This window comes from Phascolarctos cinereus, unplaced genomic scaffold, assembly GCF_003287225.1.
Source record: "Phascolarctos cinereus isolate Bilbo 61053 unplaced genomic scaffold, phaCin_HiC Scaffold_1;HRSCAF=81, whole genome shotgun sequence".
Classification (NCBI taxonomy): domain Eukaryota; kingdom Metazoa; phylum Chordata; class Mammalia; order Diprotodontia; family Phascolarctidae; genus Phascolarctos; species Phascolarctos cinereus.
Window position 1 is genome coordinate 89,822,240 of NW_027555514.1, and position 25,885 is coordinate 89,848,124.

General features: G+C 33.1%; 1 protein-coding gene across 2 annotated transcripts in view; it reads left to right on the forward strand.

The window, feature by feature from the left end:
• The window catches only part of KMT2C (lysine methyltransferase 2C), a 306,292-nt gene that overhangs the window by 128,474 nt on the left and 151,933 nt on the right, over window positions 1-25,885 (forward strand). For both annotated transcript variants that reach the window (XM_078152657.1, XM_078152656.1), the window contains exons 7-10: window positions 7,522-7,684; window positions 13,549-13,720; window positions 22,991-23,105; window positions 25,432-25,604. In XM_078152657.1, the coding sequence (XP_078008783.1) occupies window positions 7,522-7,684; window positions 13,549-13,720; window positions 22,991-23,105; window positions 25,432-25,604 (623 nt within the window). The remainder of the gene's footprint in view (window positions 1-7,521; window positions 7,685-13,548; window positions 13,721-22,990; window positions 23,106-25,431; window positions 25,605-25,885) is intronic.

Sequence of the window (25,885 nt, forward strand, 5' to 3'; positions counted from 1 at the left end):
ATAGATTTTCAGTGGGGTTGTTTTTTAGAAGCATATTTAACTCTTATCTTTTGGTCAGTGTTATCTTCTTTTAGGAATTTCTTGAGTTTGGAAAGAATTCTACTCAGTGTAAAGATAGTTATAGAACTTAATGTTCCCTCAACATGGTTATAACTTCCAGCTCAATGGAATTTAAAAAAGAAAAAGGAAGAAGTTAAAAAAATTAGTTGAAGTATAATAGTCTCTAGAAAATACTCTGATCTCACTCACCTTGCAATAACAGTAGTTTTAATACAGTCAGGAATGATACAGATTTTCATAATTAAAAATAGATTTTTACCATCAATCTTGAACACTATTATTTGTGTGCTATTTCGCCCATTATAACTGCTACACTTAAGTCATTCATGAAACCTACAACTTTTGGTACTTTTACTTGGACTGTCTATTCCTAAAAACCTCACAATTGAAAATAAAACAAACAAGAACAATGAAGCACAAATTGATAGAAAATTAACTAAATTTGAGAAATCACCTTAATCTAATTTCACTTGTGTAAGTTAGAAGTTTGGTCAACCTGATGTTAATAGAAGTACCATAAACATACCATGACCATTGTTTTCACAAAATGAAATAATACCTAGTCCAATAATTAACACAGGACTGTTATATTGTAGCTTCCAAAGAGATCTTCTTTGCTCTTACTACCTCTCCCCAATCCTCTCCAGCTTGTATTCTGTTTCTAGAAAAAAATGTTTTCTGTGCTGGTTCCCTTTTGTGTATAAAAGAATGTCTAAACTTTTAGTATTTGGGGTCTAATGTAACCTAGTACAAAACTACCCTTACCTGCAACACCTTCTTTTCAGACTTATCTCTTAAAAGAATTTCCTCAGTGTATTGTAGCCATATAGTTATGGTAATGATGGTGATATTAGCTAACAGTTATATAGGGCTTAATATATGTCAGACGCTATACTTTACCCACTTACCTCATTTTATCGTTACAACTACCTTGGGAGGTTGGTATTATTATACCCATTCAACAGATGAGGAAACCAGGGTGAACAGGAATTATTGTCTCGTCCAGGGTCCTACACAGCAGTTTTGGGTCTTCCTGACTCCAGAATTGGTGCTCTCTCTCCACTGTGCCACCTAGCCATATTAGTCTGGTCTCCTCAACACATTTTGTTCTTTTCCTTGATATGTACTCTATCTTCTTTATGTCTTGCATTGCTATCTTTTAAAAATTCAAATTAAAAGCCTACCCTTTTTGAACCTTTTTCTATTTCCCCCACCCTCTAAGTTGGTAATGATTTTACCCCCTGAGTTTAAAAGCACTTTTTTTAGGGGAGGTGGGAGGTAATCAGGCTTAAGTGACTTGCCTAGGATTACCCAGCTAGTGATTGTTTAAGTTCGGATTTCAACGCAGGTCCTCCTAGCTCAGGCTATTTAAAAGCACTTTTATTTTTTAGGACTAATTGTGCTATTCTGTATTTTTTTATACTGGAAACTCCATGCAAGCAAGGGATGTGATTATCTAAGGCTTCTATCCTTTCCACCTTATTAGCACTTTTGTTTGCTTGGTTAATCAAGTTTGAAAAATCACTTTTACATATTAGAGTCTTGATAATTATTTTAGATAAGCAGTGTTTGCTACCTTTTGAGAAAATACTCTTGGATTTGTTTTTGCATTTTGCTTGATTTATAGCTTAGTTAAGTCTTCTAGAAAAATTGGAGACTTAACAGTTTCATACACTATGTATGATTTTTAAATACAAAACTTTTTTAGCCTGTAGTTGGTAGATGATTAAGAGAGGCTTTAGTGGTGATATTATTTCTGTGTATTTAAGGATTTGTTCTCCTATTTCTCCAAGATCAATTTATAGTCAAATTTGTGAAAAACTGATTCTCAAAACTCAACTCACAGGAGGGTCATTGGAGGTCACTTAAAAATCATTGTGAGAAGTTAGATTTTTTGTTTTTAAAAATTGAAGTTCACTTGGTGAATTTTTTAACTGCCTTTCCAATACGAAAGAGCCTCATATCAGTCAATAGGAGAACCCTATTTGTAGCTTAAATGTTCTTTTGAATGATTCGTAGTAGCATTAAAAAGCCCTGAAGTTAAGAAATAACTTATTTGCCTTTTATAGCTAGTTCTAGGTCATTTTTTCGGAATATGGAGAGGCAGCATCATGTAACATATATAAGACATTAATCTTGGAGGCAGGAAGACTTCGATTCAGAAGCTATCTATATCAGAAATACGGGCAGTTTAAAGAAAAAGTGGCTTGCCCAAGAGTGCACAGCTATTTATCAGTGAAACTAGAATGAGTCTGCAGTTATCGTTGCCAGTGCAGAGCTCTTTCTATTACCCTTTCCTGTCTCTCTCCATCCTTTCATTGTTGGCACTTTAGGTCCTTGATAAATATATTGTTGAGAGATATGTGGTTTATTTCCATACCCAAAGATGACATAAATCTAAGCTCTTCCAAGAGAGGCAGCACTGCGCAGTGGAAGAAGGTCTTGAGTTAAAATCTGGAAGACTTGGTTTTCTGTCCTGCCTAAAAATTAGTTTTGTGTGCTTTGACAAATAACTCAACTTTTCAAATAGTGCTTGTATAAATACTTCATATATGAGACTTTCTTCTTATAAGTGATCTCCTTGGAGAAATAGAAGTAGTGGCATCTTTGGGTTTAAGCGTATGAACATTAGTCACTTTCTAAAATGTTTTTACAAATCCACAGCATCATCAGCAACACACTTTTGTGTCAGACTTCCCCTAATGACCTTCAGTGTTGACTATTCTTATTTTTTGTCATCTTCACTATTTTTCAGGGTGTGCAATAAAACGTTGGGGATGTTTTGTTTACATTTCTTTGATTATCAGTGATTTGGGACTTTTTTCTATACAGTTGTTCCATGTAATTGTTAATAGCCGACAATTCTTTGAGAGCTGATGTCTTTTGACTTTTTATCTATTGGGTAATGGCTTTTGGATTTATCTATTAATTATTAAAGTGTAGCAAGCTGTAATCAGAGAAATTTGATGGAAAAAAGATTTTTCCCATTGGGTCATTTTCCCTCTTATTCCAGGAACTTTTTTTTTTCAGGAACTTTTCTGATCATGTTATTAGTTTTCACTTTTTCTTTTGTAATTTTCTCCTTCACTTGTTTAGTTTAGAATATGTCTTTTACTCATTTATGAATGGTATATGATCTTTTTCTTTGTAGTATGATCATGTATCTATTTAAAATGTAAAGGGGGAATATGGTATAAAATGTTGGTGTAATTTCTGCAAAGTGCTTTACCGTTTTCCTAGCAGTTTTTAATAAATAGGGAATTCAGTTGTAAGTAAATTTGTTTCCAGAACTATTGAATACTGAATTATTGAGGCTTGTTGTTTATGATTCTCTCTTGTCTAATCTTTTCTATTGATCTCTTTTTTGTTTATATAAGTTTTTATTGATATTTTCTCATTCTTACATCAGCATAGTATACCTGTATTTCTGTTTTCCCTTTATAGAGAGCCATTATATATACTACATAAGTTTTTTAGAAAGAAAAGAAGGTAACTTTCCTGCACCTTCCCCAATATCATGCTCCTGGTGGTCCCAGAGCCACCCTCACCTCCATTCCCATCACCTCATCTACTTCTGTTGCTGTTTTCTAACCCCTAACTCCAGGCCACATGTACTAAATCAGGACAAAGGATATGTCCCTATCCAGTTTCCTTCCCTGCTGCCTTCCTCCACCAACAGGAGGCTAATAAAACTCATGTCTATGCGGGGGGGGGGGAAGAAAAGAAGAGGGGGAAAAAAGTAAAACACAATTGATCAGTATATTGAAAAATTCAAAAACATGTACACTGTGTAAGTAAACATATACGTGTGGCTCTCCTGTCTCTACGAAGGTGTAGGTTGGGGCAGGCTATCTTCTTTTAATGTCTTCATTAGAGTTCTGTTTGTTTTTTGTTTATAATTATTTTTGCTTTTTGGCGCATCACTTTTTTTCATTTACATTGTTATTGTGTTTATTGTTTTCTTGGCTGTCATTACTTTATTCTGCATCAGTTCATATACATCTTTCCATGGTTTTCTGTATTCACACATACCATTTCTAATAGCACATTAATACTTCATTATATTCATATACAATTTTTTAAGTCATTCCCCATTTGATGGATATCTCCTTGGTTTTTAATTCTTTGCTATCACAAAAAATGCTGCTATAAATATTTTGAAATATATGGGGATTTTCTTTTCTTATTGATGGCTTCCTTAGTGTAGAAAGCCCAGTAATGGCATCTTTGGTTCAAAGGGTATGAACATTTTAGTTGCTTTATTTGCATAATTCACAGTTCCTTTCCAAAATGCCTGTAACATTTCACAGCTCCAAGAATAATATATTAGTGTGTCTTTCCATTACTGCTACAACATTTAATGTTTATCTTTTTATTTTTCTTAACCTGTACCAGATATTTTTGATGAGTGCCACTTTATAATGTAATTTGCAATCTGAAAGTGTTATTTGCTCTTCATCCTCATTTCTTTTCATTAGTTCCCTTGATACTGTAGATCTTTTATTTTTCTTAATGAATTTTGTTGTTAATAAATTCTTAAAAGTATCTATTTCAAAATTTGATTGTTATAGAATCAAAAATATAAATTAGCTTTGGTAGGTTTATAATTTTGTTATAACTGTTACATAGTTTATTAAACTGGCATGGCCCAGCCATGAGCATTAAGTATTTCTCCAACTATTTAAGTTTTATTTTTTTAAAGAATATTTTGTATTTTAATCTGTACAGGTATTTTGGTAGCTTGAATTACAAATATGTGTGTGTGTGTGTGTGTGTGTGTGTGTGTGTGTGTGTATTTTTGGTGAATGTTTTGGATCAAATGTGCCTTTATATTATTGAGTCCTAGATTTGATTATTATTTAGAAATGCTTTTATTTTTGAGGGTTTATTTTGTATCTTACAGCTTAAGGTGTTGATTATTTTTATCTTTGTGCCAATGCCCTATGATTTTTTAAGTAAACAAACATTTAATGAGCAAATGGAGATAGTTTTATTTTTCCTTTACTTTATAGTCTTTAATTGTATTTGGCACTTAGCACATTACCTGTCACAAAATAGGTGATTTATAAATGCTTATTGATTTGACTTGACTTTCTCTTCTTTTAATCTTCCTGTTAGCATTTCCAGAAATACATGAAATCGTAATTATTGTGAGATTTGTAACTGATCAGTATTGCAAGTCATGCTTACTTTTGATTTTAAGTAATTACTTGTTATGACACTAAAAGTTCAGCTATGCTTGTACTTTGTAGGGTTTTTTCCCCCCGTAAATGTGTACTGTAATTTGCTTTATACATTAATATATACGGAATCTCTTAAGAGCTTATTTGGGTGTGAAGTTGACTTTTCATTTGATCCAGTGACACTGGCCTTAATTTTATTTCAGTCTTCTTTAGAAAGTGGGTCTTCTATGGTGATTTTAACGTTCTGTAATTCTGTAACACTTTGTGCAGTTCATCTTGCATTTAATCATGCTCTACATTTGATATACTTTGTGTTGTATTGTTTATCTTTGATATTAATAATTGCCCAATTTTTCATGAATCTTGCCTCCCCAACTATATTGTAAGTTCCTTAGCAGATGTCCATAACTTATATTATTTCTTATAGCCACTTTGAGTTCAGGGAGAGAAATAGTAGGTGTGCATCATGTGTGTTTGTGTCAGTGACATGTCTGCGGTTTGGTGTTTTTTTTTTATTAGATTTTTAAAAGACCTTTTACTATACTAGCTATTTCATAAAACAGATTTTTTCATTTTGTCTGGTGTCTTTCTAATCCTTTTAGAAACATTTTTTCCCTATATTTTCTTTCTTATCCCTAAGCTATTTGAACATTAAAATTTGTTAAAGAATACATATTTGCCCCTGGTGACTCAATTTCTCATTAAGAATTTTTTTGAACATATGATTGTATTCACAAGGTCACGCGATGGTTAAGAAAGCATTTGAGCAGTTGTAAAAGAAAATAATGAGGCCTGGGATTTTAAAATTCCTAGCCAAAGAAATTTTAAAATTTTAGCCTTCCGAAAACTGAATATGCCTCCTATTCCAAACATTAGTCAATTTATAATCATGCTTAGGTCATTTTTTCTTAAAAAAAAAATAAATTAAAAAAATCATAGTTTCTTATACATTTAGCAAATGTTGATAGTTAATATTTAATAGTTTTGGATCAGATTAATACAGTAAATTATATGTAACAGGTTTTTACTTTGCTGCATACTTGGTAGCAAATTAGTTTGTGAAGAGTTCAATTAATTGTAATTAGGGCATTGTTTCAGCCTTTTAGCATCTTTGTATGGTGCTGTAAATTAATGAGTTGGGCATATTCCAGTCCTTCTCAAAGCAGTTAGAGATTTCATTCTCTTGACAGTAGTTTTTGTTGCAAATGTAATTAAGCTTCTGATCTTGTAAAATGATATGTGGTATTGAAGGCAAAAGTTTAGTTTATATCTGTTTCATCATTTCACTTGTTCCCTTGATCATAAGTACATCTTACCAAACTTGGTTTTCACTCAGATTTATTTGATAAATTGCTATCTAAAATATATACATGCTTAAGCCTGCAGAAGATAGAAATTTGAATAAGACATGTTCCAGTGACAGATGCCTCCCCCTTTAGAGGGGAATGAAATCAAAGTGGAAAAAGTCATTGTTTATTTTGCTTCTTGTTAACAGCTCTTGTGTAGAAGAGAATAAGAATTTATATTATACCTTAAGATCTACAGATAAATTTTCTTATGACACTGTGAAGTAGCTAGTTCAGATATTGTTTATACCCATCTTAAAAATGAGGAAATAAAAAATCAAGAAAGTTATTTAATTTTTCCCTAGGGTCACTCTGTGAGTAAGATATCATTGAGATTAAATGTTTTTTTAAAATTTTCATTTCATTTCATTTCATTTATTTATTCATTCATTCATTCATCCATTCATTCATTCATCTATTTATTTATTTATTTATTTATTCATTCATTCATTCATTCATTCATTTATTTATTTATTTTTACTTCACTAAATTGTCTTTGTGAAACAAAAACCAATGAAAAACATTTGGAGTCTCTTGAGGTTTCACATCCTTACTGTCGTTCCTTGGCATATTCTCGCACTTGTTTATTAGATTTATTCATTATGGTTGCTACATCATTTGGAATAGACATTTTAAATAGATATTTTTCTAAGTATATTTATGTTTATTAGTTAATAGTTGAGCTAGTTATAAACATCTGTCTTTTGATAATTTTTTTGAAATGAGGATCGCACCAATAACTCTGAGCCATTGATAAGCATAACTCCCGATCTAAATTATTATTCCACTTGAATCCTTTTAACAAATGTACTAGTTATTTGATTGAGTTGGGAATTTGTTTTACTGATATCTTGAAAAGAAGTGTTTCTTTACAGACTTCAAAGTTTTTGTGAGAGTTGTAAAAGGAAATTTCTATTTTCCCTCACTTTCAGCGATGTGCATTTTGTAAGCACCTTGGAGCCACTATCAAATGCTGTGAAGAAAAATGTACCCAGATGTACCATTACCCTTGTGCTGCTGGAGCAGGCACTTTTCAGGATATCAGTAATTTCTCCCTTCTTTGTCCAGAACACATTGACCAGGCTCCTGAAAGATGTAAGTATGTTACATATTATAGACATATAGATATATTTACAAATTCATCAGTGATTTTACTTAAGTAGAAAATATTTCAAATTACCCAACTGTAATTGAGCAGGTCCTATGATATATGATATTATGACTTTGTATTACAGAGAAAATTTGGAACTGCATTGTCAGTTATTCTAGAAACAAATGTGACATTGAGAGTTGTACGTTATTTTTCACTTCAAAAACATTAAGACCTTATACTGTTTGTATAGTTTCAGAATAGTAATCACATACATCCTTAAAGGAATTAAGTGGAGGAGTGATCCTTTGATGGCACATTAGAAATAGAGAGAAAACTTAGGTTGTATGCCTATTGAAGTGAGAGATCATTTAGGTTGTATACCAAGGTACAAAGTAGTCTAATCGATTTTTGAACAGCTTATCTTTTGTTCAATAGTACCTTCAAAAGTAAAAATTTCTGGTTTTGGGAATGATTTAATCCTTGTGAAGATCAAAATTATTAGTTACTTTGGTTTGTCATTTTCTAACCTTCATTTTTGAATTCTGAGGTATTAATATTCTCTTATTTGTATCATTTAACTCACATTTTCTCTGTTCTGTATATCAAATATATAAAGTTATTCTCATTATGTGTGAGATATTTTGTATGTCTGATGCTCCCTCTTTTTAAAAAAAACACTTAAGTTTTTCCTTTCTTTTAACTCTGACACATCTACATATTTAAGCAATGCTCAGTTGGAAGTAGTTGAAAATATAATGATAAATTCTTTATCAGTTATGGTAAATTTCATTTTTGGTGTTGTAAAATCAGTCTTATTCTTAGAATCTAGCTAAACAAGCTGTGAGACTAAGTTGTAGTAAACTCCAGATAAAATATAATGACATTTCCACTTACTTTTAGAGAACTAATGAATAATGCTTTATTTTCTTCCCTAAAATATCTTAAGTTTTGAGACAAAATGTTTTTCCATGTAGTTCTTGTTTGACTTCTTCAAAGTAAGATGACATAATAATTGAACAAATTTCCTTAACAAGAATTTTAATTTTATCTATGATGATATTTTTGTTTCATCAAAGTTCTTTGTATATCTTTTAGTACATTAGACTTCACCAACGGAGGGAAATTGTTTTGTATAATTTCTACTTGAATTCAGTTGATTTTATTGTGTCATATTTTAATAGTAGGGAACCTACAAGTTAGCACAATCAGTTGCTCTCAGTTGTTTAACAAACTATTCGTCTTCAATTCAGTATGCATTGAACATAATCAGCTACCTCTCTGTGTTGAAGAACCAGAGATGGAATAACATACCCACACATATAAATGCATGGAGACACAGATATTTTCTTCAACTGGCAGAATAATATTCACTGAAAAAAATTTTCATTTTATTTACTCTCCTCTTCTAGGAAAAATGGTATTTTGAGACTAACAATTAGCGGTGACCGGAAAACTTATCAAAATGTGATTTCTAAATGGTGTTCTATTCCATATTATTTTTGACAAATGAACAAAAAAATCAACTAAAGGAAAAGCTTGCCTGTCTTTGGAAATGCGTATAGTTTCGAGTCTCTCCAACATGAAAAACTCATATCTTTAAACATATCCCATTCTTTTTATTTTCCTAAGTAATTATGGAAGTTTGTAATCTACTCTCAATTCTAATGAACTGTTTTGTCCATAGATCTATCATCCTTTCCCTAATTTTCATCATAGGAAGGATATGCCAGCCTTCCATTACCTCCTTCTTTTAATTAGATAATAGTAACACTTCACTTATAATTTTCGTACTTCATTTTCTCCTTTCCTCATTCTTTGTGACAGCTGCATTTGCACTGATAACTCTAACATATGCAGCTTAGCCATGATGGAACATGATGAATTTCCTTATCTTCTTGATGCCAATGATTACATCTTAGGTATATCAGTATGGTCGCATCCAAGATGTTATGGCAAGGTATTGTTTGAATTCAAAGATTTGTTATTCAATCCCCACTACCATCACAATTCAGACATATATGCTCAGCTTCATTCATGTCATCTTTAGGATTGCTTATCATTTAATTCCTTCTACTTTACACAGCCATTTAGTCATTGACTCTTCACGGCTTTATTGGCCCACTTTGGAATTTTTGATTCCACCATCAGCTTTAAATGATGCCTTTTCTTATTTACCTGTTTTTTATCATCTGTAGCATCCATCATACAAACCTTCAGTATTAGATCTCGTGAATCATTCCAGGTATTTTTAGATATTTCTTGAGTTAGCCTTAGCACTAAATGAGTTCCATTACAAAATCAAGTTATCATATATCAGTCTGGTCCTTGCTATTGCTTAAAAAGTCTTGTGTTTTTGTATAGGTTAATAAAGATAAATATATAACTTTTTCCACATCCATGTTCACTATACAGAGTATATATCATTTGGATACACCATACTGTATCCAAAAAACCAAATGAAGAAGGGGTAGGTTATCCTTTTTAATTTTCAAATTTCTGTTACAGGGATTTCTATTTTTCTTTAATTATCTCACTTTGAAAGTCTGGGAAATTTAGAATTTTCTGGGAAACCAATTTTGATTACTTAATAATTCCATTAAATTGCTATCTTTTATTTCTGTTTTTTTTTCTATTCCCCCTTACTCCACCTTCCTTAGAATCCAGGTCTTCATCATTCACACTTGGATTACAGCAATTGTTATTAGTTCAGCATTCTGCATCTGGTCTGTAGTTAATAGTTAAAATAGCCCTTGAAGGTTTACAAATTGCTTTACTTATATTTTATCAGTTTCTTCTTAATACAACCCTACTAAACAAAAGCTAGTATTATCTACATATTGCAGATACGGAGGTTGAGGTTGAAACACAGATGAGGTGCTCAAGATCACAAAGTTTTCTGAGTGTCTAAAAAGAGATTTGAACTCAATTCCTTTTGAATCAAGTCTAGCATTGTCCATTACTCCTTCTAGCCATAGTATACTGTTCTCTCCTCCAGCCACATATTATATCTCTTTTATTATACCAAGCGACATAGTAAAACATTGTCCTTTTAATTGTCAAGCATCACTTTTATTATTTTACTTTATTCTAGGAACTTAATATGATTTCTTTTGTATAGCAAGTAGTATCTAATTAACTGAGCTATTAAGAAAGAATGATGTGTGCAGTGATCATGTGTGCAAAGCCCATGGCAAATTTTAAAATGCTAGCAGAACGTCAATTCTTGATGATGATTATAATATCATTGCAAATTTAAACTCCTAAAGACCATTTCAGGGCCTTGGAGATTCTGTTTACTTTGAGGGTTTGTTTTCTAAACTGTTTTTCCCTGTGGAAAATACCTCCTGAATTGGAGTGGAATGAAGAGATCTCTACTCCTTTGAAAGTACTGAAAAGTTACAGGATTTAAGATTGAAGTGAGAAAATAGCAGAAGAAAATACCTAGAAATTCAGAAGGTCAGGCTGTACATTCCTTCTAAGAATTGCACAGAGCGCCGCCCTAATATAAAATACAAAGTCAAGAAGTAAAAGACCTGACGGTACAGAGCTGCTGTGGTTACAGGGAAGCTCAAGACACAAAGAAGATAATGACTTTTTTTTTTAATCTATAAGCAAAACCTTAAAGAAAAATGCAAACTGACGCAAGTCCACCAGGAATTCCCAGTGAAGTTGAAGAAAAATTTTTTAAAAAGGAATAAAAAATTTTAAATTATGAGACTATTAGAGGAAAACAATGGGAAAAGAGAGCTTCAGGTATTATCTTTAGATATTTAGATGCTATATCTTTTGGTGCAGATATATTCAGTAATGATATTAATTCATTGACTGTGGTACCTTTTAGGAAAATGTACTTTCCTTGTTTATTTCTTTTAATTAGCTCTATTTGTGTTACTGCTTTTGAAGATAAGGGTAACAGATTCTGCTCCAGTTGTTTATTATACTCTGTGTGTATCCTTTTGTTTCTAAGCACATTTTGTTTTAAAAACATGTTGTTAAATTCTAGTTTCTAATCCATTATGCTACTCTCATCTGTTTTAGGGGCGAATTCTTCACTTTATGCTAATAATTGCTGGTCAGGTTTCTTGCAAGATTTCTTGAAATATAAGGTTAAGATTCATTTTTGTTCATGGCTTTCAAATGGTCAAATGATTCTTAACATTATCTCTGTGCAGTTGCTTTCCAGATCAGTTTTTTCCTATCAAATATTTCATATGTTCTGCTTTTGCAATATTTTGAATTTATTTCCTGGTGTTTCAGAGAATCATTAGATGCCATCTGACCAATTATCATTTTTAAGATGTTTTCTTTCTGTGATTTTTTTAAAAAAAATCTGTATCTTCCATAGCATCTTTGGGTGGGAGGAGGGAATTTGGGATTTGAAGATAAACTTTAAAAACGCAAAAAATAAAATCATCATATTAACAAAACTAGAAACAGGAGACTTTCTTTTTTTTATTAATTTATTTTGATATATCAACAATCACTTCCATAGGCTTTTGAGTTTTAAATTTTTCTACCTCTCCCTCCGCACTTCCCTCCCCAAGATGGTGTGCAGTCTGATATAAGCTATTCATATACATTCCTATTAAACATATGTTCACATTAGTGATGTTGTAAGGAAGAATAAGAACCGATAGGAGGAACCATCAAAAAGAGGAAACAAAACAAAGCAGAAGAAAAAAAAAAACAAATAGTATGCTTCAATGTTCATTTAAACTCCATAGTTCTTTCTTTTTATGTGGATAGCATTTTCCATCCTGAGGCCTTTGGAGATGTCTTAGATCCTTGCATTACTGAGAAAGGCTAAGTCTGTCAATGTTAGTCATCACACAACATGGCTGTTACTGTATACAATGTTTGTCTGGTTCTGCTCACTTCACTCAGCATCAGTCCACATAAGTCTTTCAAGGTTTTTCTGAAGTCTGCTTGCTCATCATTCCTTATAGCACAATAGTATTCCATTACATTCATATACCACAACTTGTTCACCATTCCCCAATTGATGGGCATTCCCTCAGTTTCCAGTTCTTTTCCACCACAAAAAGAGGTGCTATAAATATTTTTGTGCAGTTAGGTCCTTTTCCCATTTGTATGATCTCTTTGGGATATAGCCCTAGAAGTGCTGTTGCTGAGTCAAAAGGTATGCATATTTTTAATAGCCCTTTGGGCATAGTTCCAAATTGCTGTCCAAAATGTTTAGATCATTTCACAACGCCACCAGCAATGCATTGATGTTCAAGTTTTCCTACATTTTCTGCAGCATTTATCATTTGCCTGTTTTGTCATGTTGGCCATTCTGATAGGTGTGATGTGGTACCTCAGAGTTTTTTTGATTGCATTTCTCTAATCAGTAGTGATTTAGAGCAGTTTTTCATATGACTATAGATGGCTTTAATTTCTTCATCTGAGAACTGCCTGTTCATATCCTTTGACCATTTATCAATTAGAGGATGACTTGTATTCTTATAAATTTTACTTAATTCTCTAAATTTTAAAAAGGAGGCCCTTATCAGAGATGCTGGTCGTAAAAATTGTTTTCCTATTTTCTCCTTTCCTTCTTATCTTGGTTGCATTGGCTTTGTTTTTGCAGAAACTTTTCAATCTTATGTAATCAAAATCATCCATTTTGCATTTCGTAATGTTCTCTATTTCCTGTTTGGTCATGAATTCTTCTGTTCTCCATAAATCTGCAAACTTGCTCTCCCAGTATGCTTATAGTATCAGCCTTTATATCTAAGTCATGAACCCATTTTGACTTTATTTTGGTATATTCATAGGTGTATATCACATTTGAGAAAATCTTTATCACATTGAGAAATGTTATATTGTCATAAAATGACATTCTTACTTTATTGTTAAATTATAGCAAAAGAAGAAGCAAACTGTTCAGTGTGTGACAGTCCTGGAGACCTTGGAGATCAATTCTTTTGTACTACTTGTGGCCAGCATTACCATGGAATGTGCCTGGACATAGCAGTCACCGCATTAAAAAGAGCAGGTTGGCAGTGTCCTGACTGCAAAGTCTGCCAGAACTGCAAGTAAGTAAAAATTTTAACTAACTTATCTATTAATTGGGTGCAAGAACTTCCTGTTGAGTATGTTGAGAAATCATGGAATATCAGGGAAATGTTTTCCTCATCATAAGAAATTAAGCTTTATAGAAATGAGGATTGCTAACCTAATGTCATACTATATTACTAGATACATTTTTAAAGAGGAACATTTATCTTTGATAGTCATGGTTTGAAAAGTGATCAGAGTGCTTAAGATCACGCTGTAATAACATTCAAACAAAGTCAGCATTACTAGTTTTGTTTCCCTTTCAGGATAAAGGCTATTCTTGGGCATAATTTTCAATGTTAGTAAACAGTAAAATTAATGATAATTTTTAGCAAGAATTTATTTTGTGATGATCCTTAATTATTTCTTTAATAGAAAAAAAGTTAACAGTAATTATTTCTTTAATAGAAAAAAAGTTAACAGTTGATGTCAGAATTGGTTTAGATAATCAGTTATGTTTTTGTTAGTTTTCAAGAGGGTAAGAGGGGTATGGCACACAAGAAGATTTGTTCTGCCACTTAGTCATAAAGAGTTGTCCACTGTACTGAGAGATTGTTACCTGCTCAAAGTCATTCAATATGTGTTAAAGGCAGAGCTTGAGTAAGAACCTCCTTTCTCTAAGGCTACTTATTTTTCTGCTATGCCATATTCCTTCTTGTGCTATAAAAATTTTTATTTTTTAAGTTATTAAGGAATCTGTTTCCAAATGGTGTTTAATGAGAATATTTTACTATTTTCCATGATTAGCTTCTCTTCCCTTGTGATTCTGGAAAATATTGGTTGCTAAAGCACTCTTAAAAGAAATTTTAACAAAACCATTACCAAGTACACAAGCATTCTATCTTACTTTTCCTACTTGAGTAGTTTTAGCCATACTGAATCTTGTAAAAATGAATTTCATTATTGTGAAATAGTATTCCTAAATCCTAATGTGTGTGTGTGTGTGTGTGTGTGTGTGTGTGTGTGTGTGTTCAATTTTTCTAATTTAAAATATTTATTTCTCTGCAAGTTTACTGATGACATGTTGTATATACAACATGATGACAGGTGTGTAAGATTTTTATTTCCTGTTGCATGATTTCTGACACTTATATAAGAATTTAGACAAATTTAATACATTTTAAATAATTTTCTTTGATAACCTTATTAGGTAACGGACTCATTCTCTCTCCCCCATTCATTCATTCATTCATATTCTCTCTCCCTCTCATTTTCAAAAGGCTTTTCTACAATAGCCATTTGAAAATAGGTTTAATTCAGGTTTAGTTATGTGTTCTTTTCTCTAGAAAGGTAGTGTCATATAATATGTTGAGTACTTGACCTTGAATTAAGAAGACCTAACCTTGAATGCTGCTAGAGATAGTATATGACCCTGGAAACACCCCTTTTGTATCTGAGTCTTAGTTCCATAATTTATAAAATGTCCCTAAGGCTCCGTGTTTTAGAGCAGGTGTCTTGGAAGTTGGACACACTAATAGAATTACAGGTCATGCACAATTTCGGGGTTTTTTTTGTGAGAATAAGTGAAGACTAACATCCACACATATAGGTTGGCCCCATCTCAGCTACTTGAATTGCCTTTATTACTGAGAGGTTAAGTAACTTGTCCAGGATCACATAGCCATTATATTTAAGAGGCAAGACTATACAGCACATTTTGAATGTTGTCATGAAATGAGATAGTACTAAAGTGCTTTGCAAACCATAATATCCTATGTAATTTAGCTAATATTTTACTGTGTCAGTGCATTAGGAAAATATTAGGTTCTCAGTTTATTGAATTTAACCTGAAACAATTAGCAACCTAATTAGAAAGCATCATATTAACTATACTATATGGTATCATGTGAAATAAAGAAAAATTAGTGGGTTAAGTCCTCTTGAATAAGGGTAATTCTGTCTAGCTAATTTAAGGTGGTTATTGCTGTAGAACTTTTGCTACATGGGCATAGGGAGAAGAAAGAAGTAAACTGTCCTCTTTATAGCTCTCAGATTAAAGCAGTGACATGGAAAAACATGTGCCAAGTGATCCCAAATCTTATTTGATGTTTTTTCTTTTTGTTTTCCTTTTTTGCCTTTTTTGATCTTTTTGTCTTAATCTTAAGTTTGGGTACTGATCAATGAGAGAATCCAGTTGGTTTGGTTCTCCTTAATTGTTGTCTTTTTTTTTTTTTAAGCTTTAAACTGAGGAATGTGATAATCAACAAGGAAAAGACAGCCTGTTTTTCTTTATCTAAAATGATTAGTAACCTAGACAGTGATTTGGTAAATTATCACATTATGCTTTTCATGGTCTAGATATGAAAATGATTTTAAGTGGCCCATGCTAATTTTTATGTCTAATCTTAAGTGGGACTTACTTTTTCAACAGTATGTTACTGGAGAAGCCAAAGTTCTAAATTCCATTCCCATGTTTTTTAAATCAGTGAGGAAACTTTTTTTGAGAACTGTTATGTGCCGGTCACCATGCTGAGTGGTGGGGATACAAAGAAAAGGCAAAGGGCATTTATTGCTGTTAGGGCTTTCACCATCTGTAGGGCAAACTTCTGTCTCTCTGGAATGAATTGTGTTGTTCATTAGCCAGAGTGGCTAGAAAATATAGAAAGTACTGCTGTGATCTAGCTTCATTAATTGAAAATATTAGTTCAAAACATGTGCTTTCATCATTATTATTTAGTATGTAATTTAGCTAAATAGTCATTTGTAGTTGATATGAATTATATAATAAATATTTCACTTGACTGCTTTACACTGCTGCTCTGCTTCTCCTACTGGTAATTGAATTCAGCAAGCATTAATGTCCTGATGTGGATAAGCATGTCTAATCAAGATCTGACTTAGTCCAATTATAGATCCCTAGACCTTGGACAAACCTTTGGTGTCATTTAGCTTAATCCTATCATTTTATAGGTTTTGAAGAAAATAAAGCCAAGAAATATTAAGTGATTGTTCAAGGCTATCTAGATAGTTGTAGAGGCAGAATTTGAACCTAGTCCCTCAGTGCAATATTCATTTGTCTTTTAGCTCTACCCCACTAAATCTCTTGTTATGTATGGAAAGGTTGAAAACAAATCTAGGTTTTCACCATATGGACTGAATTACCAGTTCTTTTTTCCTTTAGCCGATGTTCAGTAATGTTAAAGTTTTTATCCCATTGTACCAGCTTATCCTGGTTTAACCTTATGTGTTTATGTTATCCAGTTGTGATCATCCCAGGAAAATGGACTCATTTTTGGCTAAATTCACAGAAGAATATTTCTTAGTAGAAAGCCACTTTAAGAATTTATGATAAATGTGTAAAAGAGTTGAGTGTAACTCAAAAACAGGGCTAGCAGTCCATACATAAGGATTCTTGCTGGCTCTGTGTTGACTTATTTTTAAAATGTAATATTTCTGGGGTGGGTGTTGTGGCGTTTTTTGTGGGTTGTTTTTTTTTTTTTGGTATTTTTACTTATTTTGTTAAATATTTTCCAATTAAGATTTAATTCAGTTCAAACTATGCTCAGGAAAGTGAAGGGCCACATGTAGCCTGTGAGCCAGGCTACATGTTTTTCACACCTCTCATCTAGATTAATATTCCTTTCAGCTTATTTCTATCCTCATAGACAGGCATGTTTGTGATACCAAATTGCATTCACAAAATTTCTTGGTTTCCTCTAGTAATACCAAGACATGAGCTAAAAACTCCCTGTTCTTAAGGAGTTTATTAGCAAAATAACAATGCATTGTGTTCATCTTAAGATGCTTATTAAAGGTTCTTTCTTACAACTGTGATTCTTATATCAAAATTTCTATGTGCTTAAAGAAGTAATCTGGTTAAGCTATTCTTTTTAAAGCCATTTTCCTATCCATATTATCTCTACTCCTTTATTTATTCATTTATTCATTTATTTCCATCCACTCAGCCCTTTGACTTTCCTAAGGATGTTTGTGTGTGAACTGAAATGAATTGCTAATTTGAACAATTTTAACCAGTGAATGTATGGGAGATTTTTTACTATTTGAAGCAAAGGGGCATTCAGCTTCCTCCTAAATTTAAAGCCTTACCTGAGATGGGAATAAAACGGAATATTCATGGCTCCTAACTTTATTCCTATATCCTTAGTAATTGTTGGGAAAAATTGGGCAGACTATGAAGCTGTCCTGAAAGTCTACTGAAAATGCCTACATCTAACCTAAGGGAACGTTGTCGACTTGTCTCACTTGTTTGTCTATGATCTCATCAATCTAGGCTTTGGAAAACTGGACAGGGAAGATACTTGGATTATGGGGCTGGCTTAGATTATATTTAAATATTGAATCAGCAGGCATCATGTGTTTCTTTCTTGAGATATTGTGGTAGACTTGGAGTTAGGGAATTGAGTTCGAATACTAGCTCAGACACATCCTAGTTATGTGACTCTTTGTAAGTCAACTTAACTCATCTTTGTCTTAATTTCCTCATCTGTTAAAATGAGGAAGGCCTCTAAAGGTTCCTTAATCTGTTATTTTATTGAGCACCTATACAAAGAACCGTATTAAATATATTTGGGCAAAATCTTCTACATACTAGTGATTCCAAGAGGGAAAAATAACAGTTAAGTTAAAGAGCATTCTACCTGGAGAGATGAGTTTGGAAGTAATGTATAATATACATAGATTATTTTATAAGGTAAGGAATTTTGGAGTGAAAAGAGACTATTTTTCATCTTGTCTTTGTATCTTCTGTTTAGTGCAATGTCCTACACATAGTTGGCATTCAAAAATAATTTTTTGAATTCAATTAGATGCAGATATACTGTTCTAAGGAAATTTGATGTCAGAAATAAAATTTTTTGCTATAGGAAAGTTTTTACAAAATTATTATTTGAGTTTCAATTTAGAAGAAACAGAAAGATCCAGAAGGGTTCAGCTGAGGTTGGTCATATCCCTACCCTTTGTTTGCTCCTCACTTCATTGAGGAGTAAAGATTACATTCTACACCCTGCAATCCCTAGTTTCAAATAACAAGCTTATTGGCAAGTTACTTCCTCCTTCAGACAGGGGAAAGGAGTGCTTGTGGCCCCTGTGCCTAAGAAAATTCATGGCTATCGTATCCCCTTTCAGAGAACTATATCCTCTTAGGGTTTTATTGGTACAAAAATATCCAAATCCAAGTACTTCTGCCTCCATCCCAAAATTCTTTGTTGTTTTCTGATTACAACTGTAAATATAGTCAATGAGTTGTATAGTTTTTGGTTTGTTTCTAGTGTAATTTTGCTTTGTTAGTACCACTAGTTAGAGCTTTGCCTCTACCTATCAGAAATGATGCAGATCTCAATTTTATGCTGAGAAGCAACATGACCTAGTTTTATCACGTTGGAATCAATAAGTTCTGAATTCATATTCCACCTAATATATGAAAAGAAAATTAACCATAGAAACATGTACTTTACATGACTTCTGGATATATGGAATGTAGAATATTATGCCTATACATTTGTTGGTAATTGATTTATTTGAATTTGTGTGTCCAATGTCATAGGATCATGTATTTTAAACCCTTTGTTTTAACAGAGTGAACTCAGACTCAGAGCCTACATGACTTGCCCAGTCACAAAGGCAATGAGATTTAGAAGTTGTAACTCAGCTTCTGTTTGTGTGTGTGTGTGTGTGTGTGTGTGTGTGTGTACAGTAAGTATAAAAATAATTTTGATGGTGGTGAGCAGACACTTACTAGGTGATTAGGATTAGGGTTAGCTTTGAGGAGAGCCAGGCTTTTAAACAGACAGAGGTGAGGTAGTATTTTCTAGCCCTAGAAAATATTCTGTTTAAAGTCATGGAGCTGGGCCCTGTATCCTGTGAGTGAGGAACAGTGATCTGGACAGTTTGACTGGATTGTGGAAAGCATGAGGGACAAGTAATGTGTAATAGTTGTGGATCAGCAATGGTCAACGTCTTTATTCTTCAAATAGAGGAGTTTTAATTTTTATCTTGGAAATATTAAGGAACCCCTAGAACCTTCTGAGCATGGTGGCACATGTGGTCACATCTGTGATTTAGGAATAGCTTGGGGCAGCTGCATGGATGATTATTTAGAGAGAAGAGAAATAAGACATAGAAAACAATTATGAGACTATTTAAATAGTTCAAGTGACATGTAATAAGGATCTCAAGTGGGTGCAGTTTTATGGAAGACAGCAGGTTAGAAGTGAGATGTTGTGGAGATAGAATCAATTAACTAAGTAGATATGGATAGAATGAAGAATATGTGAAGAGTTAATGCTTTCAAGGTTACAAATCTCAGTCACTGGAAGAATAGTGGTGCTCTTCAGAAACATAAGTTATAAGGAAGCGCTGATTTGGGAGAAAAGGTAATAAGTTATATTTTTAAAATGCATCACTACGAATCTGGTGATATACCAGTTGCGTGGAAAGTTGAGGACAAAACTGGGGATGAATGTGTAGATGATTTGGAGATCATATGATTAGAGCTAACTGATCATGTAGTTGCAGATGAGCTCTCCATTTTTGGTCATAGAATTGGCTCATAGTGAGATAAAGGGTTTAATTATCCCTGAGGTGAAATTGCGGAATATATCATAGAAGTTCATGAGATTTAGTATGTCAGAGCTGAACATATTTTAAGGGACACCACGTGTGTTTAAATTCGCTAATATCTCTAGCTGGGGAAGAAAGAAATCATCCTTTACCAGTCCTGGTTTAAGCATTCTGAATTTTCAGCAGCTAGAGATAGTTGAAAGACTGTACAGCTATCATTTAGATTGGCTACAGGTGAAGATTAGAGCCTGCCAGTCAGTATAGAGGTTTGAGTAAGATTGGTAGATCATCAGTGTAGAGATGATACTTAAATCTGTGGGAGCTGATGAGATCACTGAATGAAGCAGTGCAGAGGAAGAAGAGAGGTGGTTCCAGGGCAGAATCCTCTTGGATACCTGTGGTTAGTGTCCGTTACCTGTATCAGTAAAGGAACCTGAGAAGGCTTGGTTAGAAAAGAGGAGAACCAACAGTGAGTGATGACCCAGAAACCTAGAGAGAATAGAATATCAAGGATGAGAGGATGGTCTATGTTGTCAGAGCCTATAGAGAGGTCAAGAGGAGTGGGAATTGAGAAAATGCTGTTAGATTTGAGATTTGGCAGTTAGGAGATTACTTGCAACTTTGAAAAGAGTAGTTTTGGTGGAATGATGAAATTGGAAGCTGGAGTGTGGGGAGTTAAAAAGACTGTGATAGGAGAGGAAGTGGAAGCATCTTTTTAGTGAGGCATCAAGGAGTTTTTCCACAAAGGGAAGAAGAGATTTAAGATGGTAGTTATTGGTAATGGAGGGATCAGAGAAGGAGTTTTCAAGGATAGGGGAGATGTGGTAATGTGTTTATTGACAACAGAGAAGGGTCTAGTAGTAGAAAGAGACAAGATTGAAGAGAAAGGGGTCAATAAAGAAGGCAGTCTTTTGGAGGAGATAGGATGGAATAGGATCTCTTGTGTTAGCAGAGCTTTCCTCTGGCAAGGTTTTGGACTGCCTCCTTGTGACACAGGGTGAATTAGGAGATAGTGACAGAAGATGTCTGAATGATACGAGATGAAGAGGAGAGAAGAGAACACAGCTCGAGATTGGTGTGTGATCAGATGGAAGGTCATACCTTAACTCTTTTTTTGCATCAGCGAAGGTAGGCTCTCAGATGTGTTTTGATTTCCTGGTATTGAGAGTCAACATGATGGGACAGAAATTTGAGTTAAAATTGTGGGGAATGGATGAGAACATACAGTTAACCAGATGAAGGCAAAGTAGTTGGCAGCTAAAAGAAGTCACTAATTACCTGGGATTGTAACCTGTAATACTCAGAAATTACCAGGGAGTAGCTTTTCAGCTGTTTCTGCCAGAGGTAATTTCCCACCCCTTAAGAGTATAGTTGAGGTCTGAGGAGAAAGAACTTGACTTGTTCCTTCCTACTCGCAATACCCTAAAATGAGTAAAACAGATTTACTTACATGGTTAACCATTGATGTATTAAAATATACTGGAAAGGTTTTCTTTATTGCCCAGTAGAAATCTTTTCTACCTACTTGATTCCTGAAATTCTTTAAAGTGTGGGCAGACTTTTTCATTCAGTATTAAAAGATAAGAATAATTATTAATTAATTATTATTTATATATACATTTATGTACATATAATTATATATTTATTTTTAATTTAATTTTGTTTTTATTTATATAATTATTAATAATTAATAAATGTCATTGATTAAAATAAGAATAAGAGAATTAGTACATTAAAATGAATAAATTTTAAAGCATATTTATCTTTACATAAATACCAGGTCTTTTTCTGATTTGATTGACTGGGTGAGGTTAATAACCAGGAAGACAGAGGGATGCAATTCAGCTAAATATTTATTATAACCCAATTTATAAGTGTACTGTACTTAGTCCTGGAACTGTGAAGAAAATCAACTATAGTCGTTATTGTCAAGAAACCTCCCTTCTTCCAGAGTCAAAACTTGTACAGTGATAAATAAATCATAAGCAATTTTTTTTTTTAGGGAGAAAGGATTAACTTTTCTGATAATAGAAAGACCTCATAGGAAAAGAAGGAAGATAAGAATTTTTGACAAATAAGAAGCCAAGCATTAAGAAACAGAGAGGATGTGAAGTGTATTATTTCTTAGAATAGCAAGTAATCTTTTTTAGTTGGGATTTAGAGGGTATTAAGAGAAATAATGTTCGTTGTCCCTGGGAAAGGTAAGCTAGAATCTCATTGTGAATGACTTTGAATACCATTCACATTTATATTTTATCTTTGTGGCTGGGGGGAGCCATTGAAGGGTTGGTTTTTTTTTTTTTTTGAGCAATAGATTGACAGTTTTTATATATGTGTTTTAGCACAATTATTTTGGTAGTTTTTAGAAGATATATTTGAGGTAATGAAAGCTATTAGAATTATTAGGTGACAGTTGTAGAAGTGATAAATTCCTGAAATCAGGTGGTTAGAGATATGTGGAGAGATATATGACATGGAACAGAGAAGAAGATGCTGTTGAAGGGGAAAGTGAACAACAGGCCCTTTCCTAATGGCTTTCCTCATTGTTTCTTCATATCTACAGAAATAGAAGCTAGGAGCAAAAATAATTCATATCCTGTATGAGATGAATTATGAACTTAGAAATAGGAATATGTATTAACAGAAAATATATTTTTTAGTATTACTTTATTACTATACAAAGACTTCTAATGTTGTTTTGTGTCATTAGTGCTAACTTATTTTTATAGGCACTCTGGAGAAGATAGCAAGATGCTGGTATGTGATACATGCGACAAAGGGTATCACACTTTTTGTCTTCAACCAGTTATGGATTCAGTACCAACAAATGGCTGGAAATGCAAAGTAGGTTATGATTTTTATTTAAATAGTTTTTTGTTGGTCTCTTATATTTTGAAGACAAAAAAAGTTCATTTGTGAATTAAACTTGAAATAAAGAAACTGTTTTCTAACCAAAACTTAAATCCTATTGCTCACACAAATTAAAGTTAGAATTTGCTAATATGTAAAGTCTATTTTTAGATAACACCATAAATCATACCTTTCTGCTTAAAAATTTACCCTTGTTTTTCTTTCTGATTGTTTTACCTCATAGTCCTTTTTAGCCTTCTTTCTCATCTTTAATCTTTGATTAAAGTTCTTTGATTTTAGATCTTTCCTCAGTATTCAGCAGCTTAATGTTTCTACTTGTTTCATTTTCTTAACTTTATTTCTAATGGTCTCTTCCTTTCTGGAACTGGCATTTTTTATGCTTTCTACCAACATTCTTTAGCTGAAGTCCTAACCCTAAAAAAAATAGTTTCCCTGTTATGGGGCAGGGTTTCTATCTTTCCATATCAAGGAAAACGGATTTTGTAATTTTTTAAAGCACATTTGTGTATCTTTTAAAGATGGGACGTGGTTTTGGGTATTTATCATCAAAATGTTGAAAGTAGATAGTAAAAAATAGTAAGCGATGCTAAAGCTTTTGACTTTTTCCATTCACATTGAGTATGAACAAAAAATCCCAACAAATAATTTTTTCAAGTGTTGATGACAATTTGCTCTATTCATAGTAGAATTTTAATATTTAAACCAGTTTGTGGCCCGTGATTGAATTATACACTTTTATGGACAAGATATTAGAATTTCATAATAGATTAGATTTTTATAGATTAGATTCAAAGTTTCTTTATTATCCAAGTAGGAAATTGAGGGATAGAAACATTAATTAACTTGCCTAAGGTCACTGGAACAGTCTTTAGCCATGCCAAAATAAGAAGTCCAGTTTCTCGAATGCGCTTGAATGGGTAGGGTCTTACTCAAATTCATTCACTAAACTGTATTCGTTGAGAGCTACTTATAAGGTATTGAGGGGAAGTGGGGTAAAAAGATAAGCTTCTAAGTTTATTCTCAATGAGTTTGCAGTCTAGTAGAGGAGAATCTAAATTTTCTATGAAATGCACCAGAGATATATAAAGGACCCAGGAGGTAAGAATCTTTTAGGGCAGAACTCTTTTCACATCTGGTGTGACCCAGTTTATTTTTAGTATTTTTTAAAGGAGCAGGCCTATTCTTGGGCTGAACCTCGACTTTTTGTGTTGTGGAAGAGAGGAAGAATTAAAATAGACTTATGGGGCTTAGATTTTACAATAGATGAGGAGATAAAAAGTTTACAATTCTGTGTCTTCAAGGTGATGTTTTTTTCCGTTGGTAGCAGCTCATTCCAGTTTCTACCTCTGTTACTGCTGAAATGTTGAGAAAAATGGTGTTGATGGTGGATATTTGATACTTATAGATATGTATGCATATATGAATATCTGCTATGAACAAATGGTTATTCAAATTGTGGCATCAACCACCATCTTAGAACTTTCTCCCTAGTCTCTTAGAGATATGGAACTCCATACTGGGAGAAAAAATACTTTTTTTTTGGTAAATAACTCAAAGAAACCTCTTTTTATAATTACGTGAGAAGGCTAAAGTATCTTTTGACACTGCTTTAGAAAGCTGTAACTGCTTCAAAGAACAAAACGTACACACATTTTGACTTTCTTGGATGACATTCTATTGATGGTGATGACTATCACATAACCCCAAAAGATAAATCTTGTAATAAGTGTCGTAACATAGCCATGTATAGGATGACAGCTTTATGGTGGCGATTCATTATAGAATTTGATTTCTTCAGAGAGTAAGAGTTAGTTGTGTATTTGGCAGAGGCAAGAATCTTTTTATTTTCTCTTCATTAATAAAATGTGAAACTTGGGGGCAGCTAGGTGACGCAGTAGATAGGGCATCAGCCCTGGAGTCAGGAGGACCTGAGTTCAAATTTGGTGTCAGACCAGACACTTGATACTTACTAGCTGTATGACCCTGGGCAAGTCAGTTAACCCCAATTGCCATGCAAAAAAAAAAAAAAAGTCAAATTTAATTTTTAGCTTAGAGAGCAAAGCTTAAGTAGTTGTTATTTTTTGTTTTAAATTTATATTAATAATTGTGTCCTCAAGTAATTTTTTCCAATACAGTTTATTGTTTAAATAACTACAAATATTATTGAAATTTTTTTTCTACTTTTAAACATTTCTTTCAATTCATAATGGTCAAGGTAAAGTCTTACCTTGTTGTCAAGAAATACAACTTCTGTCAGTTTAAAACGTATCTGCAATTATGTTTACTTTATGATCTTTAGAACTGCAGAATATGTGCAGAATGTGGCACTCGAACCAGTTCTCAGTGGCACCACAATTGCCTAGTGTGTGACAGTTGTTATCAACCTCAAGATAATTTGGCCTGCCCTTTCTGTGGAAAGTGCTACCAACCAGACTTGCAGAAAGACATGTTGCATTGTCACGTGTGTAAAAGGTAAGAGACCAGATTTATTGCTTGAAATGAGTCAGACATAATGATCCTTGAGGATGATTATCTCTACCCTCCTTTAGCTCTTGGGTCCCAAGTCCCTTCTAGTAAAAAAGGATGATATTATCCGAGTTAGGTACCAACAACCTTTTTACCTCTTAGAATTGCCAGGCTTGGGGCAGCTAGATGGTTTAGTGTATAGAGCACTAGCCCTGAAGTCAGGAGGACCTGAGTTCAAATCTGGCCTCAGACAAAACATTTGACACTTATTAGCTGTGTGATCCTGG